This window comes from Pecten maximus, chromosome 16, assembly GCF_902652985.1.
Source record: "Pecten maximus chromosome 16, xPecMax1.1, whole genome shotgun sequence".
In the NCBI taxonomy this organism is placed as follows: domain Eukaryota; kingdom Metazoa; phylum Mollusca; class Bivalvia; order Pectinida; family Pectinidae; genus Pecten; species Pecten maximus.
Window position 1 is genome coordinate 26,797,099 of NC_047030.1, and position 12,501 is coordinate 26,809,599.

The 12,501-nt window shown below is 34.4% G+C and overlaps 1 protein-coding gene and 1 long non-coding RNA gene across 2 annotated transcripts; one reads left to right on the forward strand and one right to left on the reverse strand.

Moving 5' to 3' along the window:
* Nucleotides 1-3,038: 3,038 nt before the first annotated feature.
* Nucleotides 3,039-5,359, forward strand: LOC117314716 (putative nuclease HARBI1). The gene is given in 3 exon segments (XM_033868806.1): nucleotides 3,039-3,683; nucleotides 4,070-4,301; nucleotides 4,304-5,359. Coding segments are annotated over 3 exon segments (1,092 nt in total). The 5' UTR covers nucleotides 3,039-3,642; the 3' UTR covers nucleotides 5,123-5,359.
* A 2,006-nt stretch (nucleotides 5,360-7,365) lies between these two features.
* On the reverse strand, nucleotides 7,366-8,707 carry LOC117345395. The gene is made up of 3 exons (XR_004536426.1): nucleotides 8,553-8,707; nucleotides 7,716-7,840; nucleotides 7,366-7,435 (listed from the first exon to the last, which is right to left on the reverse strand). It is a non-coding gene; the product is annotated as an uncharacterized LOC117345395 (long non-coding RNA).
* Between the last annotated feature and the right edge of the window lie 3,794 nt (nucleotides 8,708-12,501).

The window sequence follows — 12,501 nt, forward strand, 5'->3', positions numbered from 1 at the left end:
CACTTACTAATAATACCACACATGCACTTCATTCACTCGTGCAACATTTAAATCCTCAATTATGTTTAAAAATTAACACTGGCACGAGGTAATTGAAAAGTTTGGGGTTACCAGTGTGATTGTTCTCACAGTTTTCTGGAATATGACACTTTAATTGATTATGAGACATCGATTGACATCTATCCAAGCATATGTTCAGGGTCTCCTGTGTGTTATTCAGTGAGGTAGTCACCCACTACTACAAGGAGACCCAGCCTCAAAATGATCCTGCATGACTGAACCATATGTGTGGTGATGAAACTAGCAAACAAACCAACCTAAGTTCAACTTAGGAACAAATGCACTTGCAGTACATGTATTCTAATGGATGAAAGTGACATGCCATTTAATTTATCAAGCAAAGTTTTTAATTAAATAAGACATCAGCTGACCAGAGATTTATTACTTGTACATGTATATACAAGTGTAATTTATTCTTTTTTTTTCATTTTCATGTACAAGATATATCAACACAACTGTTGTCAAATTATAATGTATCATCTCACTCTCAAATGTACAACCAACAATCTCATCATCATCATCATGTGAATGTACTATCCTGATATATACTGTTAGATACCCGATTGTTACATCCTCACCCTCATCATCAGCCTCTTTAACACTGTTTTTCATTACAAGCTGAATATTGACATAAAAACAACATGTCATTGCATATTCATCAAAATACCCAACTAATGAATTGCCTATTTTATATCAAAATGGTATTCCTAATTTGTTAATTATGATAAATATTTCACTTTATTGTCAAGATGGACAGGAAAGTGTGAAAGAGAGAAGTTAGGAAAGATAGTGGAAAAAAAGACAAAAAAATACTAGTATGTTTGGCTTTGTCAAGGGCTGGGAGTAAGTACAAAGGGTGCTTCTTGTGAAGTGTAAAAATGATATCAATAATAGTTGTAATAGTAATAGTTTAATCATACTTGGCAATTCAAACCAAATACCCAACTTATGAATTAACTACTGTAACTTTTTTTACCATTTACTCCATTGTACTTCAAACTTTTCGTTAACAGTCACTCCTACCAGAAGCAATAGATTGTTGAACTTTATAATAAATGTCCTTTTTTGTGTTGATTAAAGAGTTTATAGGTATTGAGTTGTGAAAACACCTCATTTGGTATAGATACTGCTCAATAATAATGATAATTTCATTATCAATCCTATTTATAGGTGAATAATTAACAGAAATCTTTAAGTACAGTAAGTGTAGTTTGGAACAATCTTCTAATTCAATTTAATTTTAATTAAAAAGTAAATAAGACTAGAATTCAACTTCTTCAGAATATATTTCGCTTGGATTGTGGAGTGAAATAAAAAGGTGATTAAACTGTGATATCATCAGTGATTTAATTACATATGATATTTGTCAACAACAGTTAATGACCTTCTACTCCAGGTTTTAATGAATTATTTAAGTTTATTTTTTTAACAAAATTCAGTCTTGGTTCAGCTGACCAGAGATAATTATCACTGGGTCAACAGTCAATGTCACTGTTAAAATGTCAAGTCACTTTTAGCTGGTGTTTTTTTTACACTGGTACACATTTTGTTTTAGCTGTAGCATGAAGCAACAAAAGTTGACTTGTCAATGTTCCGGTTTTCATAAAGGGCTATTCCAAGCTTTCCTTCAACGGCCTAGGAGGCAATTTTCCATCACATCAATATTTTTTCTGGTATGTACAGTGTATATGGATGTAATCATATAGAAAAATCAAATCCGTGAACTTTAAACAAAAAGAAACACAACAAGATAAGAAAAAACACATTTCTGGAGACATATATGTGGAGACATGCATGATAGAAGAAAAGTTGGAGAACCGGATAATGATTTTACCATTAGTAAACTTTATCCTCTATCATAATATATTAATAGAATCATACCAAATTGATATGCTTCAGGGTTAACTATGTATTTTTATACCTCATAAACATAAACATATTTTATTTCACCATTCTTTAACAGGTTTTGTATTATTTGAAATAATGTTCTAATAGGAATTTTATTTGCTTTTTGGAAAAAAAACCTCCATGTTAACCACTTTCCTAAAGAAAACATCCTGGTTCAATTGCCTTTGTGGATGACACATGGTTGTGTTCTGTATAATGCTGATGAAAATAATATAATAGTATATACATATATATATAATATTTGCAAAGATTTGTTAATATTGAAAAAAATAGACTTTATCAAAGTGCAGGTATGATCATTATACCCTGTATATAATGTATGAGTGCATAATCCAGCTGTGGGAGAACAGTACAGATATTCTGGGTCTGGTGTAATATAAATCAGACTATAATCCAGCTGTGGGAGAACAGCACAGATATTCTGGGTCTGGTATAATATAAATCAGACTATAATCCAGCTTTGGAGGAACAGTACAGATATTCTGGGTTTGGTGTAATATGAATCAGACTAGACCTATATCTGATGTCACTTCTATTTTTATGATTTTCAAGTTAGAGAAAGGAGAACACATCTTTCATGAAAACTTATCTCGGCCGTGTTTACAAGTTTTCTGTATTTTACTTTTGTCTAGATTTCATATTATAATTTATATGCATTTATAACATAAACATTCCTGCATACATGTAATTAAGATATTGTAGAAGTCTTTTTATGCTAGTGATAATTTGGATGTATATCAATAAGAAATACAATTGTACTTGAAATATCATAATCATAACATTCAGGTATGCTAATTCCTCCAAATTATGAGTCTTAAATTTCAGTGTTTTTACATATAAATATATCTACAAAAATATCATATTTGAAGGTGATCATGATGTTCTGCAAATCTTGCAATTGATAAAAATGTGGCTGTCATAATGAGATGGCAGGAATGATGATGTTTATAGATATCTCGGCATATACAAATGTATACATTGTATTGTATATTGATGTACATATATATTATATCAGACCTGTCATGACAAATATATAGATATATATCTTAAAAGATAAAAGAATCCAGGGTGAGATCTGTCGAAATCATTTAAGAAAATTAGAGAACTAATATGTATTGAGTAACAGAAATACCCTACTTGACACTCGAACACTCGCTGACAAAACAAAACATTACCATTTGAGACTGTTAGACAAATATTTACTTGGAGGTAAATCAGCGACTTCCTAATGATCGAAATATGAGAAATATAACGACATACTACAATCGTGATGAGGAAAACTTTTGACATCCCATTAACTACCGTTTTCACATCATGTCGATTTATGATGATCGCTGAATCTCGCCGTTTAATGAAACATGGGCGCCGCCATTTTTTGTGTCATGTGATCGAAAGTAGTCCAAAATGGTTACTACTTTGGTCCGAGTCTAGTTTCAGAGAAAATGACGAGGGGTTCCGATTGCCGAGGTTAGATGACCGTAGAGAATCGGCCGAGGTGTTCCGAATGTTACTATGTGTAACACACAGGTCGTTACATTGGTGCTGCTCGTTTCGACACATGCCGACTCAACTTCGAGTGTACCGGCTGTATTGCAAGATGGCGGCCGATGCAATAGCGTTGGCAATGTTGGATATGTTTATGGAAAGTGATAGTGAACTTAAAAAGGGGAAGAAATGGAATGCTTGATGGAGGCGACTCAACACCTCACAACGCAGTAAGTACAAATTTTGTATGAAAAATAAAATAATTGTACATGGGGGGGACGTTGTAAGTGTATTTTCAAGACCATCTGGTTGTTATCACTGTAATCACTGTTAGACATCGAACTAAGCCTTTTGGCTTTTTTGATGTATTATTGTAATAACTACATGTATACTTAAAAAACGCGACTTCCTTCAGGTTGCGCACATTGGATACACTATTGTCCTTTTCCATACAGTATTTACAGGATCCTAGGCAATATTTAACACTACCTAGGGTCCAAATAGGGGTTTCAGATTTCAGATAACAGAAGCGATGAAATAATCTTGTTAGGTTTATTCTTTTGACGGTTATGTAGGCTGTAGCTTTTCATTTGATAATTTATTGTTTGACTTGCAGTTTACGAGAAGATCGAACAAAAACAGAAGGGTATTTTGAAGAAACAATCCCGAACTACTTACCAGATGACTTCACAAGGTTTTTTAAAATGAATCGTGAAACATTTGATGTCCTTTGTCAACACCTTAGTGAATGTGAACAGTTAAAACAACGTGTATGTGCAGGAGGTAGAGAACCGATTCCGATGGAGAAGAAGGTACTGATGACCATTCGTTATTTGTCGTCAATGGATACAATACAATACGTAGTTTAAGTGACAGATTTGGTGTAACCGATTCTTCGTTTTTGAAGTGTAGGGAACAAGTAATTAATGCAATTAACTCTTCATTGAAGAAATTCATCAAATGGCCAACGACTGGTGATTATTTGTCAATATCAGAACGCTTCAATGATACAGGTTCATATATATATGAATTTCCAAATATCATTGGAGCAATAGATGGGTCACACATCCCAATCGAAGCTCCAGCAGAGGATGCTAATGCATATTACAACAGGAAAGGATTCCACTCCATTCTTTTGCAGGGCATCTGCACACATGACTTGTATTTTATAAGTATAAATGTCGGTTGGCCAGGTCGTGTTCATGATGCAAAGGTTTTCAACAATTCCAGCATTTGTGAAAACGGATTCAGACTTTGCAATAATGGAGAATACCATATTTTGGGGGATGGTGCATATCCATTAAAAGAATGGCTTCTTACCCCATATAAAGATAATGGTCACCTTACAAGACAACAAACACTGTTCAACAAAGCTTTATCATCAAAGAGGCAGGTGATTGAACGTGCCTTTGCATTGCTCAAAGGACGTTTTCGTAAACTGAGGTATTTGAACTGTAAATCCATCAGAACAACTTGTGATATTGTTACTGCTGCTGGTGTGATACACAACATTTGTATCATACAAAATGATTTGGATGGTATAGAGGAACTAATGGCAGTGGATGAACTTCAAACAGATGATGATAATGTTATCAACGAGAGGGAAAATTCCCATTTAGGGATAACGAAGAGGTTACAAATAACTAACAGCCTTGCAGTAAATCATTGATCGTCAGTTCATGAACATTTACCTCCTAGATAAGCTTGTCTCCACACCTTATATGTACATGTAAAGGCAATTATCATGAAACTGTCATTTCCATTTTTGATTTGTTGTCAGCTTCTTTCGAACTGATATGAGGTAATTGCTGAAGTGCACATTGACATATATATCATCTTAAATCCATGGTTGAAGCGATTGTTAGTGGCAAGATAAACTTAGTAAATATTAAACATGTACGACTACTGTTCTTTTTTCTGTTGATTAATTTGACCAGTTGTCAATTTACCAAACAAAACTGAATTCCATATTGTACAAATATGTGGCCCAATATGTGCTTCAAAACAGGTACATGTACATAACACATATCCTTAACTTTGTTCATAGCGAGTGGAAATACAAGATTAAGATACATGTAAATTGAAAACATTTATTTTAAAAAAGAAAATAGTAATAACAGTAACAACATGTATTCTTCCTTAAGAAATACAGCTAACAAAACCAGCAAACTGAAAAACTGATCAGCTCATGATATTCAGTTTTTTTTAACAATTTTTAGGTAAAATGAGTATGTAACTATATAATTATTCTTGATCACTAGCACAAAGTTAGCAAATTAAAAAACGTAATGATAATCATATTAAACAACAAACATTTGTCGGTAATTATTGTATGCAATAATGAAGTGGTCATATTGCCATTAGTACATTTATGGAGCACCAAATAAGTGTTTTCTATCATAAAATAATTCATGTAATTAAAACTATATTTGTTTTGGAGATGGATTTACTTGAAAAAAAAAACATGTTTGCTTCTTTTTCACACCAGGTATTATTAATATATCTGTAAAGTTGGGTTACTAGATTTAAAGAGAAGTTCAACCACACATACTATGTATAAATTAAATCTACAAATTAAATGAATTCAATTTAAATCTAATTGATTATGTGTACACATTTTTATCATGTTAAAATGTATTCAGGATTATCGCAATGTATTAATTTGGTGCTCCATATATGCAGCATCTTCGCTAGCCAAGGCTTCTGATTACGTTACACTACACGAACCCTTGGCGGATATAGTCGTGTTCAAACCGTCGCGCCCTGGAATCCCAGGGCACCCAATCAAATCACGTTTTACATTCTGGCTTGGTTTCGCAGTAAACAAAAAATGCGGCACCCAGTACATAGCTACATTGCCGAATAAATCATGGCATTCTACCTAAATACAAAAATCACAATCTTTTGGGGGAACATTCGCAGTGTTTGATCAATTCATATAAGTCATTGATCACATATCTCATCGAAATGACACCAAACCTCGATGTGTGTTTGTAAACATCACCGATGAAGTAAATCGGTAACGCTTATTTTGATTGGTCGAAAATTTCATGTGTAAAGGGTGGTAATTTCGAATCACCGCTAGAGGGCCAGAACTGACGCCTATATATCTGCCAAGGGTTCGTGTAGTGTAACGTAATCAGAAGCCTTGGCTAGCGAAGATGTATATGCAGTTACAAGCATAGATATTTTGTAAGTAGAAATAATTGCATGAAAATTACCTTAACTACATAAACAACATTTCATTTAACTTTTACAAAAAGAAATTGCACTTTCCTCTTTCAATACATATATTGAAACAAACAGAATACAGAGCAAATACGCTGTCGTTCACTTTTCATTGATCATAAAAAACAATTTCGGGCAAACAACTAATTGTCAGTAATTTTATATATAGTTACAATTACATCTTGCACCTAGCCCAAATATGTGAAGTTACATTTATTTAATATAACTGAAAAAGTAATAAGATTGAAACAAGCAAAAAAACCAACATTTTTAAGAAAAATTTGATTTGAGACGCACTGGGTTGTGAACCTCACTGTTTTCTCTAAATACATGTAAACACATTTAACAGTATAATATGATCATAAAACAAGAATTAACACAATTTCAAGACATTTAAGAAATAAACTTGGCACCTGGCACAGATAATAGACTATAAAAAAGAATCTTCAGTCAGAACAGGGATAAGATAATAAAATATATATCATCATTTAATCATCATCAGAAGACGCACTTGGGGAATTGGAATGAGCTGCAGAGGAATCTTGTTTTCCTCTTAAAACATCAATGAAGGATTTCATTATGTTCATTTTTTCCTTGTGCCGCTTTGCAGTTTGCATTTCTCGTTTTTCAAAGTGACCGGTTAAGGTTTCTGTAACTGTGTTGATCAACTGTCCTTTTCCTTTATTTCATTTTCCCCTTGCCTTTCCAGCTTGGATGAAAACACCTCCTGCAGGACGGGCAGCGCAAATAAATCCTGTGATCAGGAACATTCTCGTTAAAAGATGCTGCTATGTATGTTATGTAATCGATAATTTTGAATACTAATACATGTACTACTGTATATATTGTTCCCACTAAGAAGACATACCATCGTCCCATAGTATATAGAACATCAAATACAGACCGATAACAAAATCGTAATTACAGTATATAATTAAACTTATATGTCTTTTATAATTAATTCTCCTCTATTTCACGGCCTTGTGTCAAATGTTTAACATAACTCACAAGATTTTCTTTGTAATTATACTCACTTGTAATCACCGTCTATATATATCTCTGTGTTTCCAGATTTTTCCTGCGCTTCTAGTGAAGCAAGAGAGTGGAATGGAGCTGGCTGGGCACACAAAAAGCAGGTCCACTTTGGTGTTACGTCCATCTATGAATTACAACAAATTCACTTGTAGGCCTATCATAGGGGTTCGTTACAAATGTCTAATACACACATGCTATACTGATATGGGTCTTGAACAGCACATCTGTGTATGGTTAGGTACCGGATACCTATATGGGTCGCAACACACGTTTAGCTGCCATAATTTCAAAGTTTTGAAAGTACACTTTATCTTCTGATATTCTTTTAAGAAATCAGCAATATCAAATACATCTCCTACATTGTCCGTATGCACAGATAAACCAAAAGTAAACCTATGTAGTAGCGCTAATAAATTGTACCACATGAGATTGACAATAATATAATGTTATAAGCTTGGCCTAATAACCTGTATTTTTATGGGTTATTATATATATATATATATATTAGGAGCAATAAGAATATTTAATAACCTATATGTTAAAAAAATACCCTGTATACTACAGTATACATGGTATTTTATATGAGTTCTATACCTACTGTATTCTTATTGACAGAACGTCAAGTTCCTGTTGTTATACTAATAATAAACACGTGTTGTACATGGGATGATTGCAACAACGTTTATATACAGTATCATACTTGCTATATATAAGACAAAATCTCCTTAATTGCTTCAACTTCACTTCATATCGCTTATCGACGCAATAATTTGCTTCGACTTCACACCTAATATTGCTCAATTGATGAAATTCACAAATACGAAACCTCTCCTCACCTTTCAAGCCGCCATCTTGTCCCGATTGTCCCGCTGAAATTTTTTCGGGGCGATCGGCAGGTCCCGGTTAAGCCGACGGGACGGCGGGATGGCCAATCGAGCGAGTTGCCGATTAGAAACGGCTAAATCGGCTAGACCGGGAAAGCAAAACGAGCAGCACCTTTGTGTAACACACAGGTCGTTACTTTGTGTAACACACATTGTAAGTAACACACAGGTCCTTACTATGTGTAACACACATGTCGTTACTTTGTGTAACACACATTGTCCGTAAGTAACACACAGGTTGTTACATTGTGTAAAACACAGGTCGTTACATTGTATAAAACACACTGTCTGTCAGTAACACACAGGTCGTTACTTTGTGTAGCACACAGCCTCTGTAACTAACACACAGGTCCTTACTTTGTGTAGCAGGCAGCCTCTGTCAGTAATACACAGGTCCTTACTTTGTGTAGCATGCAGCCTCTAAGTAACACACAGGTCCTCATTGTGTATATAACACATCCCTGTAAGTAATACAAAATGTCCTCATTTATATGTAACATACATAATGTAGGACCTCTGTTGTCGACAAATGAGTTATTCATTTGTATGCAACATACATGATGTACGACCTCTGTTGTTGACACTTGAGTTATTCATTTGTGTGTAACATACATGATGTATAATGTCTGTTGTCCACACATGAGTTATTCATTTGTATGTAACATACATGATCCTCTGTTGTCGACAAATGAGTTATTCATTTGTATGTAACATACATGATGTACGATGTCTGTTGTCCACACATGAGTTATTCTTTTGAGTGAGAAATATTATGGATCCTTGCTGTCAAGTTGAATTACCCGAGTATTGATACATACAACAATTAACGGCCAGGAATATCGCCATTTTAAATGTTAATGATAAAATTATGTAAATATGTTTCATGATCTTAACCAATTGATGCTATTTAACGAATAGAATTGATGCAGAGACATATATAGATCTATATCACAATATTTGTGAGTGTGTGACACATGAGCCATGCCCACTAAGCATAGAAGCAGTAATTCATTACGATTTCTTTTTAGTGGCGTGATTACAACTAGCAGGATACTGATATGGAAAACATATAAGTATACACATTTACCAGGGAGCGTGTATTATTTCAATAATGAAACCCAATTTCTTTCAATAACACAAATAAATGCTGAAGCATGTGGATTGATATAATTATATTAGATATATTGTGTATATACTAAGCTTTTCACATGTAGCCATTAATTCACTCTGCTTCACGCAACACGTGTACAGGCATAACTGTCTAACTGGCGACTCTAGAATAATGAGTTCATTCAGTCAAATTGTCTGAGTAAAAATAAATCACTTGGTTACAGTAAAACGTTAAAGGTATGTCCATTTTCATTTCAAAGTTGGTTTACAATTGCTTAAATATGGACATCTTAAAGATTTGTTTTTTTGTGAAAATGACATTTATGTGGATTTTTAGGTCATCTGACCCGAACTTTTCACATTTCAAACTTCTTCTCAAGTTCCACCAGTGGGATTGAGCTGAAGCTTGCCTGAAATGATGCTGGGATGGTCCTGACCAAGTGTTTTTATTTTTCGGGTCAGTCGCAAATCCAAGATGGCCACCATGGCGGCCATTTTGTAAGCACATTTGAAACTTCTCAAATTCCACTGGTGAGATTGAGCTGACACCTGCCTGAAATGATCCTGGGATGGTCCTGAGGAAGTGTTATTATTTTTCAGGTCAGTCAGAAATCCAAGATGGCCACCATGACAGCCATCTTGAAAAACACATTTTAAACTTCTTCTCCAGTTTCACCGGTGCCATTGAGCTGGACATTGTTGAGGATGTTAAGGAAGGAAAGCCAACAAAATGATATTTTTCAGCCTTGCAAAAACTTTGACATGGCAGCCATGGCGGCCATTTTGTAACACTTTTGCGCAATCATGGTTCTTCTGAACAACACCTATTTCAATATTCAAACTTCTTCTCAAATTCCGCTTGTGGGATTCAGCTCTAACTTAACAGAAATGATCCTGAGATAGTCTTGATGAAATGTTGTTATTTTTTGGGTTGATCCAAATTCAAAGATGGCCACCATGGCCAACAGTGCCACTATACCTGCTACAGAGAATCCATACTACAATAGTATAAGGGTCTTTAATTTAGAGTCAGATGACCATTAAGGCCCCTGGGCCTCTTGTAATGATTTAGAATAATTAAAAAAATCCTTGCTATAGGTGGCAATTTATATAAGAATGGTGTATAGTTAATACTTGAAGTTCTAACACGTTTTCTATCAAGTTCCCTGACATTTTAAATTTTAGACATTGTCAATAGGACTGTAATGTGCTATGAATATTATAAAAGAGCATGACATCATATGTTTTCTTTTGTTTGGTTGAAAGGGAAAAATTGCAAAAGTACTCGTCAAACCTTTATATGTAAAAGCAAGTTCTTTATCATCAGAAGATGTACTTGAGTCGGAGGTTCTGCTGCTGCTTAATCCGCCTTCCTTTATAATTTTTTTTTTGCAATTTTTATGGAGGCGTTTACGCCTGCCATATTACAATCACCTACGAGTTGTGACGTCACAATCTCTCACTTTCATTTTCGGTATATTTCCTTTCACAGTTCATTTTGTAGTTTCTTTCGGTTCATATATGATGTAGTTGAACTATATATACATTTATGAAAACTATCAAGACTACAAATAAAGTGCTATTACATGAAAAAAGGTATATTCAGTATAAATTTCTCTTCGGCGGAAGCCCGGAATTTGAGACCTCTGGTGGTAATTTCTGTAACTAGGGGTAATGATTCGCTTATACTATTAGTTCCAAGTATGAGGCACCTCATTGTAGTCCGTCATTCAAAGTAGATGTGCACAGAAATGTATTAACTATGCTGATAATGTTGTGAACATTTCAGGAACTATTTTGAATAAACAATAAGAATAATGTCTTGTAAATATCTACACCTGCATCGATTTTTGCAAATCTATATCGAAAATACTGTTTGAAGGGAGATAACTGCGAGATTCTGACGTTACCTTACAGAGGACACTTGTTTATAACTACTAGGAATAAAGACGACAAGCGCAAACAAATTCCCGATTTTCATAATACCCTCCAGGTTTTGGCTAACAACATTTCTTTTGTTTACAACTTGGTAGTTTGTTCACGAGATTTTATGAGATTTGGTCCGATATTTAGCGATCACGTGTTCCGTCTGTTTACGTGAGCGAGCACTCTGTCAAAATGGAGGCACGTGGACACGGGCTTCACACGAAGCATCAAAGTGTGATGTTTGTCGCTAGAAATTAATATCTATCAACATGAATTAAAGGCAAGTTGCTTACAAAGTTTAAATCTGTTTGAAATAAGCGTTTGTTTATTTAGGACGAAACTGTTTACGATAAGTTGTTCAAGCCTGGCCAGACCACAAAATCACAATATCTACTGCGATTATAGTCCGAATTTTCTGACGATCTTGCTAAATACTATATGCAGACTTTAATCAGCTTTAAGGCGATATCAACACCAGAACCCTTCGGATTACTGCGATAACTGATCGAAGTCCCTGTGTTTCAAATCTATGAATCGGTAGACCTAGAGTGATCTACGTGATGGCGTGATGGAATTCGATCGTTTATTTTTTAAAACTAAGAAAACTGGCACATATCTGTCTGGGTGGTCATTTGTGCTGTACCTTCCCCGACAGAGACAATATACATAATCTGGGTTTTTGTGATAAGGTTTAATGCAGTAGCTACTCGCACTCGTAATACATATGAAAATGCTAAATTATTATTGAACCAGCTTGTCTTATTTATATATTATTCAGCTCACGATTCAACCTTTTCAAATGTTTTCATGTAATATATATACATGTATACATTTGTATGCACCAAGCTGTGGAATGTTTGTATTA